At 43.1% G+C, this 18,776-nt stretch overlaps 1 protein-coding gene across 3 annotated transcripts in view; it reads left to right on the forward strand.

Annotated features, from left to right (window-relative positions):
- Positions 1-1,928: 1,928 nt before the first annotated feature.
- LOC103463620 (uncharacterized protein C1orf21 homolog) overlaps positions 1,929-18,776 on the forward strand; it is a 34,416-nt gene continuing 17,568 nt past the window's right edge. The window contains exons 1-2 of one of the 3 annotated variants that reach the window (XM_008407092.2): positions 1,929-2,216; positions 17,698-17,827. In XM_008407092.2, coding sequence (XP_008405314.1) covers positions 17,737-17,827 — 91 coding nt within the window. In that variant the 5' untranslated portion in view covers positions 1,929-2,216; positions 17,698-17,736. Of the gene's footprint in view, positions 2,217-13,506; positions 13,742-17,697; positions 17,828-18,776 lie in introns of those variants that run through there. The other 2 variants (XM_008407091.2, XM_008407093.2) reach the window with 2 other exon arrangements.

Below are 18,776 nucleotides of genomic sequence, written 5' to 3' on the forward strand. Positions count from 1 at the left end.
CACATCTTGACATCAAAATAATGGGAATGTTTGAGTCAAGGCTGAAGGCTTTCAAATCGCTTCTTTCCGACATACGTTTCTATAAACAGTGGGCGGACGCCCACATCAAATCACTTGACTCAACATGACACACATGTAATTGGAAAATTCTCAGTATGCACCATGGCATTATAGTCTTATGAAAGAGTGCTGAGACAGAAAAATTTATGTTAAATAAAAATATATATTACTATAGTCTTACCTTTCTGTGAATTTCTATAGATTTAAGTTAAAATACTGCTAAAATAAACAGAAATAGGAAGTAATGGGAAGTGAGTTCATATCTTACAAATTATTAACAAGAGTATGAATTGGACTGTCACGTTGATGGGCGCTAACCAGACAGTCAAAAACTGTCAAAAGTTGTTTGCAAATACCAGCTGATCAGCTTGACTGTTGTGGTTTTGGTGACGCTGTCAACTCAAATGCAGAAGAAGAATAAATAGAGGGGTTTTATTTTTTCCATCACACTTTTTTAAAAACTATTTAGTGAAATCCAGCTGTCTTTACTGTCAATGTATATGTATTTTTTAAAGATAAATTAATCATTAGTTGTTGTTTTTTTTAAAACAGAAACGTTGATTCAAATAAACTCAATCAGCTAATTTTGTATGGAGCACAATTCTATTATAAATACTGAGTGAAATCATTAATGTTTTAATTAGTCAAAACTGGGAATGAAAACAGCTAATTAACTGAATGCCAGGAATTAAAAATGTAATCAGTAAAATCTATAACAACAAAAAAATCTAAATCTAATCAAACTTCTAATTATTTCACACAACCCTGTTGCACATAGAGGACCAAAAGTGCATTGAATAAATGATGTAATTTCTGCTTTAATATGTTACTTTACTCAGTTGAACTTCTTCTTGAAAAAATATGGAATTAAAATGTTTATTAGAAAAAATTAAATAAAAATGATAGTGTCATTAGTCATTTTATGACCCGAGTCAATTTGTTACCTTAATAAATTGTTAAAATTGGGAATAAAAATATAAAGTTAATAAAATATGTATCTTGCTACCAAAAAGTCACAATTTACTTAATTGTTTTGTGTGTTTTAGAGGGGCATGAGAAGTTTTTTGTGATGATTTTTTACATTAAATATTTTATTAATTAAATTATCAATCATATTTGTCCACACACTGCTAACACCCTCCCCTGCTCTCTGCTAAGCACTAGCTCCTCCTCCACAGCAGAGCCTGAAGCGCAGGCTAGTAAACATGGGCCACCGATGATGGTGGATAAACAGTTTTCCTGTTATGTTAGGTTATTTCTTCTTCATTGGCACAGTAGCAGCAAAACATCAGTCTTGAACGTGAATGTGCTGTGAGGGAGGTCGTGAGGAGGTCTCACAGTGCCAAGACCTTCATCCTGACTTGACCCTGATTAGTTGTTTTTGACCTGTGCATTTCTGCAGGTGGCAGTCGGACCACAAGGAGGAGGCAGAGGAGCTTGTTTTATTTTTCAGGGTTTTATTATTTTTTTTTTCATTATTTTTATCTTTCTCATATTATTATACTGTCAGGACATAGTAACAATTTTAACAAATGTGTAAAAACTTTTTTTTTTTTTTTTAAATAAAAGTTACATATCGCAGCTTTAACAGTTTATGAATCACTGAGTTGTGGCACTTTTGGTCCTCCTTACTCCATTGAGACAATTCTATAATTTTTTTTCATCAGGTTGCAAGTTTTTTTTCTACTTATGTCTACAAATGAACTTTCATGAAAAATGTGTTAGCCTTAAACCCCTACCCTCAAAACTGCACGCATTAGTTTCCTTAATATTCGGTTAATTCCTGCCACTATTTGAATTATTTATTTCCAGTCACTTTGGTCAAATTAGACTATTGGATCCCTCGCATTTGAAAGAGATGTGATCCAACCCTCAGCCCCAGTCACTGCCGACTCCAGAAGCTCTGAGCAGCTAAGCTCCAGCAGTGATTGGTGAGTCGGTGGGGTAAGATGGCTGCATTGCTGCGCGCCGCGCATTAGTGGCATCCTGGTGAAATGACGCAGGCCACAGTTTACGTTCAGTCCTCTCAGCTCTCAGCTTCCCAGTCTCCATAGCTCCGCTCTCACCCCCCCGGCACACAGCCCCGGAAGACCGTACTGTCTGGCTGTTCCTCCAGTGGACCGAGCCACACCGGTTCCTCTGAAGTAAGTACAAACGTGAGTTACTTTCCAGTGGTCTCACAAAGGTGCAGTTTATGCCCCAGTCAGAGCCACGTTGTGGGTAATTTCTCGCTGTTTCCTGAGTGAGCCGTGATTATCCGGCGCTCTCCTTCGTCCGCGCACACGGAGCTTCGCATTTTGTTGTCCGCGGGGGTCCTACAGACAACACGACTGCTGCTTTTGATGTTATTTTTTACGCTTTAATTACGACAGGAGAAGAAGCGAAAGTGAGACGTGCTTTGGACCGTCTGTGTGACGGACCGGGGGTTGGGGGTGGAGGGAGGCTGCCTCGGACAGCTTTGCCTCGGCGCAGTTCAAATTTTCCACTCATCCTGGTTGGCTGTGCCACCCTGTCCCGCTGCTCTCTGAGGCCGACTGTTTCAGGACGGACAGAGGGGAGACCTGTGCACGGCGAGGCTGCAGGCCGTTCACACACTGAGGAAGTCCAACCGCACACAGACTCGGGTTGAACCCCGCTCCCCCGCCGATCTGCCTTGCCCTGGGGGGAAACAAAGCGCCCAGTGTCTCCCTGTGATGCAGCCCGGACACAGCTGCTCGAGCCTCGGGGCTGCACGGGTCTGCATGCCGCTGCTCCTGTACAGAGACCCTCGTGACTTACGAATGCCCCCTCGGCTCTTCGGCGTCTTATATCGAGCCGCTGCGCGTCTTTGTTGGTCATTTCTGTTGTTGTTTATGCAGAGCTGCTCCAAGGTTGTATGAAAAACCCTAAGCCGATTTCACGTTGGGTCCCCCAAACCCCGGAATTTAAGCTCACCAGCTACTCCAGCACAACTCAACAACAAATTAAAGATATTATCCAGTTGTGTACTCCCCCCACCCCCTACCAAATTGAACTGAAAACATTTATGCTTTGGGTGTATTTAGGTCAATGACACGAGGAAGCACAATTTGTAAACATCATGAAGGACGGGGGACTTTTGACAATTTTTGACATTCATTTTGAGTTGGTTCAACTTTTGTGTTGGTGCTGGAGTTTGACCGCATTGACAGAGCTTGAATGTGTTTGAATGAACTTTCGGTATGACTGCTGACCAGTGGGGTTCTCTTCTTCCTTCTGGTGTTGACTGGAATGACTATTATGGTGTAGGGTGTGCCTAATGCTGACTTTTGGCTGATGTTGTGGGGGATGCCGATGTTCTGCATGAAGCCTTGTTTGGATTTGAAAGTCATGATGATGCATATTGGCCAGACTGCGTGCTTTCTCGCGTTCAAAATGAAAGTAGAAGAGCTTTGATTATGAAATCTGGATATTCCAGTCTGCCTTCAGTTGTTGCCTACATTTCTTGAAATCCGAACGGTGTCCTCCCAGATGTTTTGCAGTGGCTGTACAAAATACAAGTGAACATCTTTTTAAACATATTCATTTATACTTTTACCTTTTTCTTGCTATTTCCCATTAGTATACACAAGTATTAATTATGCCAGTTCCAATAAAAGCTAAAAGAACAACAGAAAAAAATGTCATTTTGAATGAAAATTATCCGAGGTTTCAGAATCCCATAATATCTCAATCGTCACAGTACCTTTGATATTGCACAATCTTAATTAGACGGTGAAATATTCTTTTGCTACTCAGATCACACTAAATAAACTGGATGTTTTTTTTTTTACTTGCACATCACTACAAGACAAGAGAACCTATCAGCTTACATTATAACGTGACGTTTCTCAAGCTTTTGTCTTACTTGCATCTTGTCAGCATCTGAGTTAGTTCAACCGTTCTCTTTGTGATTACAAGAAACCACAGAAGAAGTGCTACCGTACACTGACGAGCCGTTATGATGTAACATGTTTCTCTGCTCAGACACAAGCGGCAGAAATTCTTTTTGTTTCAAAAATACTTTATCCCCAGGTGAAATAAAACGCATCATAGATCATACCACCCAAGAACCTTCAAAGAGTCATTGTGGACGGTGATGCTGCGGGGCACGAAGGACCTCCAGTAGCAGTCAGTGTTGATACAAATCTGAAGAAGCCTCTGATTGAAGAGACTGTTGCCATCCAAGGTTAACAGCTCAATATCCAGGGACGGTAATAACATGTCCTGGATGACTCCTTCAGTTGACGAGCACTGCTAATCCAGCTCATTTGCTTTTGCTGCTTTTCTTTAAACCTATGTCTGGCTGTGTGGTTAGAGAGACGTTGGAGTCGGGGGTACAATCCTTGTCTTTAATGATCGACGTTCCAACTCCTCTGGGTTTTGAGGACAAATTTCTGAGTCACTTTTAATTTATGACTGTTAATTTGAAAGCCACCAATAATTTTCTTTAATATCTGTCAATAACAGATTGCTTGTAAAGTTTGCTTACACCTGGGGCCAGTTCTGTGTTTCTGACTGCTCAAAAGGAGGACAGTCAGGAACTGCTGGAAAAGAGTAACAATGTGACAGCGTTGATAAAACAGGCCCGTTTATGGCTCATTAGCATCATGTCTATTTTAAACGGACTCTTCTCCAGAAGTTTTCCAACCATCTGCCATTAAATCTTGCTGGCGGTCACTTGTTACTGAAGACCTCAGCATAAAATGAGTTACAGTACAGATGTCCTTTTATTATTTGTTATGTAGCTCTTGGTTGGAGACAGTGCAAGACTTGTTACAAGCTTCCTACATGGTCTGGAAAAGTTTGGAATTTGATCCGGGTCACTTCCAGGTCTGAATGACGAAGATGATGATGATGATGATGATGATGATGATGATGGGAATATAAAGTAGAGTGAGGAAAATCTTTTTAATTGTAGTCGTCTTTTTCATTGTCTCGGTGTCTAAATGTTGTGTATCTTCTCATCCAGCTGCTTGTCCGTCCATTCATTTATCCATCTGTTTTTTGGTTTATCCATCCATCCATCCATCCAAATGGACATCCCAGTGTCCATTTGTCCAGCCGACCTTTGCTACATTTCCCGACAGTCGTTAGTTTTTGCTGGTTCCACATTCAAACATTTGACCACTGCTAAAATATCTGCCACAACTCCACAGTAACCATCCTATAATTGTCTAAAAAAAGGATTATGAAAATGTGAGTGTTGAAACCTCTGAAATTTTGACACTAAAATGTGTTGAACGTCAGTCAGCAGTAATCCGTAGATCTGTTAAGCCTGCTTCGTGGTTTATTTTTCATCTTCCTTCCTTCACGTCTTTGTTTTGCAGCGTGCTGTTTATGTGCATGCTTATTGCTCACATATGGCTTTTTTGATCTGGTGACTGTACAGAAAACACTAAAAGTCTCACTTCTCCTCACTTTATTTATTTTTTTGCTCCCTTTCTCCAAGGCATGAGGAGGAGCTACTCCTAGCCCTCCTCCTCCTCCTCCTCCTCTCTCCTTCCTCACCCTCTCAATCACCACTATCATCTGCCCCATGCCCCCTTAACCCCCAGCTGATGAAAAGCAGCTCAGATGAGCGTTTGACCCTGTCGGGGTCTTCACGTAACAACTTGGTGGAGGGTTACCTTGGCGACCAGGATGTCTTCTCGTCCCTGCGCAGGCGTTGGGAGGGAGTTTCCGCGTCTGTCTCTCACATGCGGCTCGTGTTTGCTTTGCAGCCACTGTGCTGTCAGGTGAGATGATGTAGTCTACATTGCGGTGCAGAAAGCCCAAGGCCAGCACAACCTGATCCCTCTGCGTTCGCTTCGGCTGAGGGCAGCGCCGGACTGCTGGGTCGTCTGCCCGACTCGGTAACGGTCAAACCTGCAAATGTCGCTGCATCAAACCCAAGGGTGCAGTCCGGGCGCTGTGATGTGGTGCTTTGGGTTTTCCACGTGTCTGCACGCGCTGCAGGAGACGTGCGGCTGTTGCGTGGTTGTGGGCTGTGTTTGCGCCAGTTCTGTCTTCCGACTCCTCGCCTTTTATGTCAGCGGCGAAAACAGCCTTTCGCGGGGTGCGCTCGTGTCTGTTTGCAGCATCTGTCTGTGTGTCCGTGACTGTGTTTACACTTCAGTTTCTGCTCAGAGCTGGAGCAAGAGATGGAGACAGAGTGGTGCATTGGTTTAGCCTTTTTTATTGGTTGTTCATTTTTTATTTTGGTTCTTTTGAATCATCCTTCTTAGTTTCTCCCTCTAAAGTAAGAGGATCTTTTGTTCTCTTTGTTGTGCATAAAAAGGACCCAGAGGGATGTCTGCGAGCCAACATTATGATAATCTAAGGACTGTTAAACCTTCACCCAGAGTCTACGGGTTTAATACTATTGGAATAATTGTGTGTTGAAGAGGTGAATAAATGATGATTAAACTATGAACTTTGGCTGTTATTCAGGTATTTAAAAAAAAAAACCAACAACAACCAACATCATAAACACACAGCAGAACACAGCAGACAGGTGGTGGAGAAAGTTGTGGAGAAGTTTAAAGCAGGGTTGGATTATAAAACAATATTCCACGCTCCACCTACACTCACAGGCCAGGAAAAGAGAGCATTAATCAGAGAGCCGGAAAAGGGTAGAGTGCCTTCTCCGGGTCACGGGGGTCGTCCTGCCTCAAGTGGAGGAGTTTAAGTATCTGGAGATCTTGTTCACGTATGAGGGAAGAAGGGAGCTGGAGGTCGACAGGCGGATTGGGGCAGCATCTGCCGTGAAGCGGGCGCTGTACCGGTCCGTCGTGGTGAAGAGAGAGCTGAGTCAAAAAGCAAAGCTCTCGATTTACCGGTCGATCTACGTTTCCACCCTCATCTATGGTCATGAGCTTTGGGTCATGACCGAAAGAACGAGATCATGGATGCAAGTGGCCGAAATGGGTTTTCTCCGCAGAGTGGCTGGGCTCTCCCTTAGAGATAGGGTGAGAAGCTCGGTCATCCGGGAGGGACTCAGAGTAGAGCCGCTGCTCCTCCACGTCGAGAGGAGCCAGTTGAGATGGCTCGGGCATCTGGTAAGGATGCCTCCTGGACGCCTCCCTGGTGAGGTGTTTCGGGCACATCCCACCAGTAGGAGGCCTCGGAGAAGACCCAGGACACGCTGGAGGGACTATGTCTCTCGGCTGGCCTGGGAACGCCTTGGGGTTTCCCTGGAGGAGCTGGAAGAAGTGGCTGGGGAGAGGGAAGTCTGGGCCTCCCTTCTGAAGCTGCTGCCTCCGCGACCCGACCCCGGATAAGCGGCAGAAAATGGATGGAATGGATGGATGGATAATCAGAGAGTCTTTCTAAGAGTAGCGAAGACCCACAGCTTAGGTGGGAGAATCTGTTGAAAGGACAAGTCGAGCGACAAGAAGAAAGTCATCGGTAAAGAAAGGGCTTATTAAAAGTGTACCACAAGCAGGACAGGGGATGACACGTTGGTAGGTACTCTGGTCAGATAACATCAAAATGTAACTTTCTGGGCTAAATGCCTCACACCACGAACACCTCAACTCCACTAGTTTTCTTCAGCAGAGTTCAGAGTTGATATGACATAGAGAAATAATAAAAGTTGTGAATGGAGCAGATGTTTTCCCTCCAACAGGACAACAGCCCCAAACATTCATTGAGAGCTACAACAAAATGCTTTATATCAAAGTGGGTTCTTGTGTTAGAATGGCCCATTTAAAGTCCAAACCTAAATCCAACTGAGAATATTTGTCGAGAGTTTAAAAAATTTACGTTTTATGGATTCTCTCAGTCAAATAAGGTTGAGCTAATTTACAAAGAAGAATGGAGAAAGAGGTTTATCAAACGTTGCAAAGCTGATAAAGGACAACAGACTTGGAGCTTTAATTCCAGCAAAAGATGGTTCTACTGAATGCAAATGCGTAAAACACTTTTTGTCTATACGTGGGAATAAAAATGGAAAACCGTATATGATTTTCCTCCCATTTCACACTATTTGCGTGGCTCTATCAAACACAATTTGAACGAAATACATTCCAGTTTCTGGTTGCAACGGGACAGGATGGAGTAAGTCCAAGGTTTCTTGAACCGGATTTACATGGACTGTTTGCTTCGATTCAGGAATCCTTGTGTCTGAAAAGACAGACATCTGATTAATCAAATAATCAAAAAAAATATATACCAGTTTTACGCACATGAGGGATGCTTGTGCCTTTTTAACTTTGTAAACAGTGTAACTTTTATTAGCTTTTTGGACTCGGAAGGCAATTTCCTTGATCCACAGTACATTTTTGTTTCACATTTAATAATTTTCCCTTGTATTTTGTAAAAGCATCGACCGTACTGGAACAAGCTTCTTATGTTTCTGTGTCAAAACCCGCTAAAACCCTCTTATTTTGTGAATCGGCAAATTTTATCTATCTGCCGTCTGTACCTGATTATCCTTACGGGGTTGTGGGAGAGACGGTGCCTGTTACCAGCGGTCAGATTGCCAGTCCATCACTTGAACAACAGACACAGGACAAACAACCATGCACACACTCAAATACCTAAGGCCAGTTTAGAGAGACGAATGAACCTAACAGTTTAGGTTTTGGACGTTGAAGGAAGCTGGAGTACCCAGAGAGAATCCACACATTAAACGGGCAAAACATGCCAATTCCATGCAGAAAGACTCCAGACTGGGATTCCAACTCTAGACCTTCTTGCTACAAGGCAACAGTGACGCAATATTTTTTCTGGCCATGTATGCAAAGAAGGTTCAAAATTTAGAATAATTGGACAAAGGTAGTGCATGTGCCTTAAATATGTATGCAAAAATTAACCCACAAAAACAAATGTGCGGCATTACTGCTGGATAAAGGTACAACATAGACATTTGGGTCATTGTGATGGTTTTGGCACACACACATGACTGACCATCACGTGTCAAATGTCTTCCCAATTTAGGAAAGTTTGCACCAATATGACCAGATTGCTCACATTGCCATTATGAACCACACCAACCCAATTGTTCACCGTTGGCCTTGTTGATGTAAGAGGAACAGAACTGGTTCGCATCTGGACGGGGTAGCATCATAGACATGACACCAGCCATTTTGAGATGTGAGGCACAGACTCCTCTGCAGCTCCTCGGCGCAGGGCTGAAACAGAAACATTTCAGCACGCTCTTTTTTTTTTTTTTTAATCAGCCAACATAACGGATTTGAAACAATTTATCCTGCAGCGTGCTGCTCACCGGTTATGCTCAGGCTGATATTTATTTTCTTCAGTCTTGGTAATTACTAATGAATATAAATGCGGGATCCTCTCTCTTTTTTTTTTTTTTTTTTGCAGCTCGTGGGCCGGTTTGTTAGCAATTCAGATGGATCTGGGTAAGAAAACGTAAACAAGGTTGACCTTGCGTGGTTGGCTGCTGCGCCGGAGCGGGCCCACTCTGTCGGCCTTGCAGCTGTCGCTTGGAAAAAATCCCCACGATGAACAGACTCACTCATACTAGTAAATAAATATATTAAAGCAGTCTGTATAAAGATCAGACATGAATCCGAGCACATTAGGAAAACGTCTCTTCATGCTATTATTGTCTAGGATTTCTTCAATGAGGTCATGTTTTAATTTTATTTCTCTCAATGACTTTTGTAAAAAAAAAACCCAAAAAAAAACAACCTTTTTACATTGATTGATATTTTCAGATTCCACATTCCAACTTGACTTTTTAAAAGTTTTTTTGTTGTTGTTTTTGGCATAAGTGGCCTTTATTCATTAGTAGCTGGACAGGAAGTGGGGAGGAGAGACCAGGGGAAGACTTTCAGGCAACCACCGAGCCACATGACGCCCCAACAACTTGGCTTTCGTCCAGCTCTGATCATTTTGGTTTTGGAGTTGCTGACAGTAGCACTCACCACATAATGTCTCCCGAGGTGCTTTAAGTGGATTTTAGAGGAAAGCTTTGCAATTCGTGTTTGGGATTTTGAGAAATTATCATTATTATCGATTTGCAAATTGTTATCAGAAGCATCTCCGTTTCATCCCAGTCCAGATATTTCTGACTATTTATAAATTTTTACTTATCCAAGTTTGTCCGGATGTCAAAATAAAACCGAAATGGCCCCCTCACCTCACGGCCGAGTTGGAAGCCAGCTTCGGGATTGTGCGGTTTGATTTATTTTGAAAGATGTAAAAACCCAAATTGGCTAAGCGTGTTTTTGTTTGAAAATGTCTCCAATGTTGTAACAAATTGAAGGGAAGATCTTTAAAATTGAGAGGCAAAGAAACTCTGCAGCCATTCGTTAAGTTAGCAGCATTCCATTTAAGAGCGGCGTGTTTGCGTTGGTGTGGCTTGTCAGACTGATGGAGAGCCCAAACTGCAAGGAGATTAGAGGTGAGGCGTTTGCTGCCTGGTTAAAGTAAATATTATGATGTATTGGACTTGAAGTTGCGCTGAAGTACTGTTCTGTCAGAGGAGTGGGGGAGTGGGGGGGGAGACGAAGCCGCAGAGACGCAGGCGACATTGTGCAGCGCAACAGACACGGCTCTTCATCAGGGGGTCTCGCCGCTGCAAAACGATGACACGGTGACGGAACATGTTGCCGATGTTGCCACAAAGTTTACACTGCGTTAGTGATCACTTCAGCAGGGAGCGCTGCGGATGGTTTTTGTGCTTCCATGTTAAAACCAGTGTGGGTTTGGTTATTTTTTGCTGCACTTAAAAACAGTTAATGCTGCCAATTTTTTTTATTTTTTGTTTTATAAATGCGTAGATTTGAAACCAGATATTTACCACACTGCATAAAAACCCGGTTTTCTCTCTCACGATCCCCCTAGGAGGGAATGCCTTCTGTAAACAGCAATATTGGGTGTAGAGGCAGAAGGAGCCCGGATGCCATCAGTCCGTGACACATCCGCCTGGAGTTCGATTCCTTAACCTTTGGGCCGTTTGCAGCATCTCTTTCCCTCCCTTTTCTCTCTGCCCATTTTCCGTATAATTACTAATCCAGGGGCCGATATTCTGTATTTTTTTTTTTAGTTCTTTCATTGGTTCAGCACACCTGAATAAAAGATGATTCATTACCGGGCCTCTGCAGAACATTGACATGCTGAGGAGAAATTTGGACCGTTTGAATCGGCCGTGTTGGAGCAGAGACACTGAACCTCGAGTACTGGAGCTGAACAACTATAGGCTGTAATGAATTGGCTTCCTAGATTCTTATCAATTTATATATACAAAACAAAGCAATAAAAACAACTTATTCTCGTGATGTTTTTCTTGGTATGTTGCCAGAATCACTAATGGTTGTGTGTTGTTGTTGTTGTTGTGTGTTGTTGTTGTTGTTGTTGTTGTTGTTATTGTTATTTTGAGTTGGTCATTGCAAAAACCTCAAAGCTCTTGCTTAACCAGTTCCAAAACCACCTTCTGTTTACGTTTGGGATCATTAATACAATGTATCGCAGAGTTTGGAATACATTTCAAATGGTCTACCTGAGCCCACAGCATGATGCTACCACCACTGCGCCTGACGGGTGATACAACATTCTTGGGTTTTAAAGACTCACTTTGACTCCTTCAAACATTCTCTTGACTCCTTCAAACATTCTCTTGTTATTATGGCCAAAATGAAGATGCAGTTTCAAGGAGCACCACCAGTTCAGCCCATAGTTTTACTTAGAGTGGATGATCACAGCTCTGGGAAGTCATAAATCATTCTGGTCTGCTCCACTTCTCCCATGTCACTCGTCTTAGGCTGCATACCTAAGTTTATCAAGAGTTGTGTAAATTACTCCACAGAAACGGCACTGAATTTGACTTTACAGGGATATCAGCAGGCCTGTTTATTTGCTCCTAAATCGCTCAGGACAGATTTTACTACTGTTCAGCTGTCCACTTGTGACACACGTTAGCGCCAGATCATGACAGGACCCGGGATATATGCCGCCAAGAGTTGTTCCCTCCATGTGATCTGGGGCATGTTTGCTTCCAGTATCTCGATGATGGCATAGCAACCGCAGACGCTTGTGATTTTATTTAGTCGCATTTCATTTTTATCTCGGGTGCATTCAAACATAACAGACTTATCTAAACGGCTCGGGGGCAAAGGTGAGGAAGACGATTGCAAAGTGAAGGCAATTCAGGAGTGATGACCTCACTGACCTGCTAAATGAAGAAACATAAGAGACCCACATAGCTGTAATGTGAATGTTTTTCAGAAAATGTTGTTGGGAATGCAGAATGTACTTTCTTTTTTTGAAGGACCAAGATTTAGAAATGTGTCTCTCTTTAAGAACTACATTAAAAAAAAAGGTTAATCAAGCTGAAAATAAACAATTCAGCAGCTGATCTGTCAGCTGACCTTTCGTTTTTTTTTTTACTAATACAATAGATTCAATACCATTTAATTTGTAAAAAAAAAAAAAAAAGAGAGGAAAAACATGTATTCAGGGGTGTCACTTTTTATTACATGTCATGTGAATTGGCTAAAACCTCTGTTGGTGTGGAAACTTCTGGTTTTCAGTAGAGCTCACCTCCGCCCAGTTGACTTCAGTTTAATATAGAGAAGTGCAGAGACACAGAGTGGCTTGATAAAGCCATGTTTCACATGAAGGGCCTGCTCTGGAGAGGTGAGTCTGCCTGCGCAGGTAAATCTTCCTCTCTTCCTAATCACACTGAGGCCTTGATGTTAAGGAAGTTTAAAAAAAAAAAGAAGAAAAATAAAAAGGCAAAAACAAGCCCTGGTTCAGCAAAACCTCCATGTGTGACTCCTCTCTCTCATTCACTCTTTCACTTCTGTCGAGCCAGTTTTTCAGGCTCCGAGGCTGATCGCTCTGCCTCTGGCTCAACCTAGTGTTTGAGAAACCTTCACACTTCTCTGCCTGTGAGCACAGTGCATGTTTATGCAAGCATGTATATCTCCCTCATCAGGTCCCCCCACCTCACCCCACCCCACTCATCTACAAGTTCCTCCTTTGACAAACTCCCTTGTCAAGTCGGCTTTTTTTTTTCCCTCAGAACTCTGAGCATGTCACGTCCCAAGTTTCAAAGTTTGCAGGCGTGGGCAAGTTTTTCTGTTTGCCAATTCATCTCCATTTTATGTGTCTGAGTTACTGCTTGGTGTTGAGGATGCCACGCAACTTAGCGCGCTTTTAGAATGAGTCAGAGCCGTGCGTTTCCAAAGCTCAACATTTTCTGACGAGGTATTTTATATATGCAACTTGGAGCTTTATCATAGAAGCAGTGCAAGAACTGCAGCCTGACATGAGTGGCGCTTGCAGATGACGAAGAAAGATGCAGCTTTGTTTTGGAAAGCACGAGTGCGAGGCATCTGGAGCTACATGCAGTCGGGATCTTTTTTATCCCTGTCACATGTAGCCCGTTTATCAGATCATGTCGGCTCAGCTTGTGTTTATGTGTGTGTGGGAAAGGGAGACGGCTGGCGCGCTCGCTGGACTAAGCCTGCCCCATTGACACACTTTAGATTTTAACGGGTGCAGGCGAGCTCTGAGTGGCACGGTGCAGCTGTCCTGTGGGTTAAGTCAACACCGAGCGGCGCCACGCCGCGGGCTGGCTCGTGGTGAAGAGTGGACCGGTGCGTGTAGCGCTGAAGGACCGACTCACACCAATTCCAGCTGTACTTTAGATGCTTAAGCGCATGTGGAAAAAAAAAAAAAAGGCGTAGGAGGATGCAAACAAGTTGGAAACTGGAATATTCTGATACTGGTGAGGCTTCAACAGGAAACTGTCTGTGCTTTGTTTTTAAAAAATGTATTTTCTTCAGCCTGTATGCTATCCACAGTGGCTGAGGAGAAGCCTTTCTGGCTCTTTGGATATTAAAAATTGTGTTATAAGACACTTTGCGAACTTTTGCCTTTTTATAAGCCTCTCTATGTATTTATAGGTGTATTCTGCTGTGTAATAGTCCATCTACTTGCTTTAACTCCAAGTAATAGCAGCTTGCGGCTCCACAAAGCCTAACATTATCCCCACACAACAACAGTTCTTCGTCTGCCGGGTCTATTTTTACCCAGTTCCTATTCACAATTTGGTGCTTCAATACACACAAATCAAAGCCCTTCAAACAGACGCTGCCCACACACCAAGGACCCTTTGAAACTTCAAATCTGTCAAGGCTGCATAGATTTCTCAATACACCTCCTCCAGAGGTTTTCCTGAAGGGAGTTCCTGCTTTTCTGCTCAACTGAGATTTACTTCAGTTCCTCCGCGCTGACACGGCGCCTTGAAAAGGCGCTCATTTATTTATGTGTGCTTTGTTGGGTTTTTAATATAATATAGTAGATAATATAGTAGTATTATTAGTAGTAACCTTTGCTGCAGATTCAGCTTCAGGTCAATTAGATTGCACATCTAGAGGTGGACATTTTTGTCCAGTCTTGTTTGCAGAATAGCTCTACTTGAACGGATTGAACGGAGATTCTCAATTGAGCTGGACTTTGACTAGGCCGTTTTAACACATGAATATGCTTTTGATCTAAGCCACTAAATTGTAGCTCTGGCTGCATGTATGTATAGTCATTCACAAGTTGACGCCTCTAATATTCCTGCGTTGCTTTGTTCCTCACCACATGATACTACCACCTCCATGTTCAACATTAGGCATGCTGTGTTCAGAGTGATGTTAGTTTTCTGGCGCATAGCATTTGGCATGTTGGCTGAAAGGTTAGTTGTTGGTCTCAGACCAGAACAGCTTTTTTGTTGCATTTACCGGGTCCCCAACATGGCTTATGGCAAACTGTATTTCCTGTGTCTTGCTTTAAACAATGGCTTTCTTCTTGCCGCTCTCCCTTAAAGTGTAGCTTTTTGAATTTCACAACCGATAGTTATCCCGTCAACAGATGACCTTTTCTGAACAGCGGATCCATGAACGTCCTCCTGATGAACTATGAGCCTGTTGGCTGTTTTGCTGTTCAGGTAGATGGCTGTGTTGGTTTGCAGATGACGATGGGCTTCACTTGTAATTCTGAGCTTGAAATATCATAGCCACATTTTCCACAATCTGATATCTAACCTGTCTAGTGAGTTACTTGGAAAATCTACCAACTACCATGATGTAATTCTGTTTGTTGCGGTAAATTGCTGCGTCGGTTGCCATTGCAACAGCTAACATAATTTCACCCAGGGTTGCATCTCCTCATATTTACTGGTAGCTATGTTCATCTTCCTATCAGGTCTGACCAGCTTACTGGGGCCAGTTGCAGAAAATCCAAATCATGATGCAGCCACCACCTTGCTTTAGAGTGAGAATGACGTTCAAGGTGATGAGAAGGGTTTGTTTTGTATTTATTTTCAAATAGGCCAAAAATTTCAATCCAAGTCTCATCCAATGCATCTTACCTGACTGTGTTTCATACTGTACCTGCCGACGTTTATCCCTATAACTGACTTTTCCACCATATGCGTGTGAATGAGTAAATGACTGGATGAAGTGTGAAGCGCTCAGGACTCGATAAAGCGCTAAACAAGTACCAGCCATTTACTATTTACCATAGGGTGGAAACTGTGGGGGTGTCACTGTCAATATTTGCAATATTTCTCTACATTATCACGGTTGTTTCTTTCAAATACTCTACTGCCATCTTCCTGCACAGTTGGTTTCCCTGGATTTTATTATGCAAGCAAAGAGCGGCTGGACACAAAGTGCACTCCACACTTTTCAGATCTTTTGTTAAAAAGCCACATATCGTTTTTCTTCCACTTCATAATTAAATGCTCCCTTGTGTTGGACTCTTAACCTGTTTTGTTGGAAGTTTTGCTAACATTTATGGTTGTAATCTCACAACATTTGAAAGCAGGGGTGTGAATACTTTCCTGTTCCACCTCTCATCGGCGTAGCGCTCCCTCTGCTGCTTCCACCTGTGACAGCTCGTTACTCTGCACACACACCTCGTCTTGATCGGTGCAGGGTCCTCGTTTGTGTTGCTCATTCAGCGCGGGCAGATTACGCCGGATGAGATTATTTATGACAACGTGCCTCTGACTGTAGAAAGATCATCCTGATGGCTACAGTAGGATTGGTGTGGGGCCGAGTCGGAGCTGCAGAGAGAGGCGTCCCAGGAACACCACAGGTGAAGGCACAACAACTAGTTCTGCAAGCGGTGTCTGCCTGATTGCTGCTCCCTTGCTACGGCTTCGTCTCGCCGGTTGAGGCCCGTCGGGAAACGAACGTGAGCTCCCGTTTGGGCTCTAGAGATTAACGTTGATTCACCAGGAAGGCAAATCCTCCCACCGTTCGACTGCGTCGTCTAAAGCAAATTGAAGCTCAGTTAGTCTCAGAGCGTTGGATCAGCGTCTCTCCGCGCCGCATACACCTGGTACTTTGTAGCTGGATAAGACGGGTCCGGTTGGCTCCGCCTGAACACAGGAATAAACACTGAGCCTGTCCAACTTCAAACGCTCTGAGGGTGGAAGGAGGGGCAGACGGTGCGTTTGAAGGTCTCCACTCGTTCCCCTCCCCCCTCCTCTCTCTCTCTATTGTCCATCCTTTTCTTGACCCTTGTCAAGCCGTTCTCCTCTTCGTCCTCCTCTTCGTCTCAGTTTCGTTTGAGCAACACAGATTCTCACTGGCAGCAATCAGAAGGGATCTGACAATGATGGCGTTATGTCTCAGTGACTGACATGGAGTCTGTCGATGAGCCGTTTGACTGACAACGATCCTCACTGCTTTGTGTCAGGCCCCCCTGCTGGGTGGGGAGATGCTACCACCACATGTACAAGATGAGTGTTAATATTGTTGTTGAACTGATTCATCAACTTCCTCCGAATACGCTCAGTAATTTCACATTAAAACAAACTAAACTTTTTCTCTTTTGAGTCAGTTACGATAACAAAAATAATTATTTTCTAAATCAATCAAGCTTATTTGTATGGCACAATTCAGCAACAAGGCAATGCACATCAAATATACTGGTCAATGTTCCATTTGTTATGGTTCAGAAGCAGCTCTAAACAGGTGGGGTGCTGGTCTCGATTTAAAGAAACTCAGTGTTTCAGCTCCTTTGCCATTTTCCGTAAGTTTGAGATGCATAAAAGCTGAATGCTGCTTCTAGGAAAACCGTTTCTTTACTGCGGATAATAACGCTTTTTGCCGTCTTATCGGCAGCATCTTCACAAAGCTGTTTAATTTTCTTCTGGGATTGATCTTGTTCCTCAGCTGTATGACTGATATTCTTATCTGTTTATTCTGGTCTATAGTCTAATGTGGCATCTTCAGGCATCTGGAAAATTCAATGAGACGTATGGAGGTCAGCAATTATTATTTTTAATATTATGGCTGGTTTGCGTTGATTATTCCAGTGACGTCACGCGAGGAAGCGGTGTGTAAAATACATCCACATACTGTCAGTTAACTAAAATTGTGTGAATTATCAGAATCTTACAAAGTTATGATGTCACCATTTGTTGTTCTTTTCCCCCAAGTTTATAATGTAATCTTCTGAATTTGATCAAATTAATACAAATTCTCTCTTATTTTGACACGTCGCAAATACAAATACTTTTGGTTTAGTTGGGTTTGTTGACAGACGCAGAGCTAATAAAGGTTGAGTGTGTAAGGTTTTCTAAAACATAGAAAACTTCTGCTTTCTGCACCCAGTTCCACATTGACGTGCATTTTATTGTGTGTGTTGTGACTGTAAATCTCTGCTCTCTGCCCCGTCCAGGTGCGAGTGCGATGAGGAGAAGTTTCAGACAGTGAGGTCATGGGCTGCACCTCGGCCAAGCAGGTGTCGGCCGTGCCCAACGATGAGGAGGGACGCGGGAAGGCCTACAGCAACGGAGACCTCTACTCTGGTCAGTTTTACTCCCGGCTGTCGAGGTGACGCCCGCAGCTCCGTCTCGCTCCACGGCCGAGTTCAGCGCAGACCCGTGGCCTCGTTCTGAACCCGCAAGAGCCCTCTGGCAGAGCTGGGTTCTCTGGTTTGGAAAACAACTGCAGTTTTATTAGAGTCTTCTGTGTTTACTGCTCATGTGGGAGAGAGGAAGTACCCAGAGGGTGATAATGTTTTGTGATAAGAGCGACGCTGGGGATTAATATTTCAGCGCTAAACTGGACAGAGAGATAACTTTGAGTCCGCTCCAATGTGAGGGCTGGGTAAAAAGTTAGGAAGCTACGTATGCTGTAACAATTTTAACATAATCAAACTAAGATGCGTTTCATAAAAATGTAACATTTTAGACACATTACATTTCTGATCACCGCAGAAACTTTGAGTTCCACCCTGGCTTGCGTCAATTCTTCTTTTAATATAATGTAGTAAGTGAAGACGGAGCCTCGTCATGTTGAAAGTGTTTTTAATCTTTTCTCGCCAATAGAGTTTTTTTTTAGGTAACACCGGCTCAGGAGCTTTTTTGTCATACATCTTAGGGTGACAAGTTCAGAGTAAAGCCCCGTTTTCCTTAAAATATTCCGGAATCGGAGAGTTTTTGTAAAAACTTTAGAAATTTTCCTGTGGAATATGTTGCTCAATTCTTCTTGCTACTCTACAGTTTGGAAGATTCCATGTCCTTCACATACTAATCTTAGATTTTAATACCGAAGGAAACTAGACTGACGCTCAATGGAAATTGGGTGTATCATAAAATCAAATGTAGAAAATTAACCCTTTCATGCATAGTGGCCACTAAAGTGGGCAGCTATTTATAAGCCATTTTCTTGTGCTTCTCGTGGATTTTTCTGTTATAAATGCACACAGACCACTGAAGTGGACACTAATGCATCATAAAATACACTATCAACTTA

Source organism: Poecilia reticulata, linkage group LG4 (genome assembly GCF_000633615.1).
Source record: "Poecilia reticulata strain Guanapo linkage group LG4, Guppy_female_1.0+MT, whole genome shotgun sequence".
In the NCBI taxonomy this organism is placed as follows: Eukaryota; Metazoa; Chordata; class Actinopteri; order Cyprinodontiformes; family Poeciliidae; genus Poecilia; species Poecilia reticulata.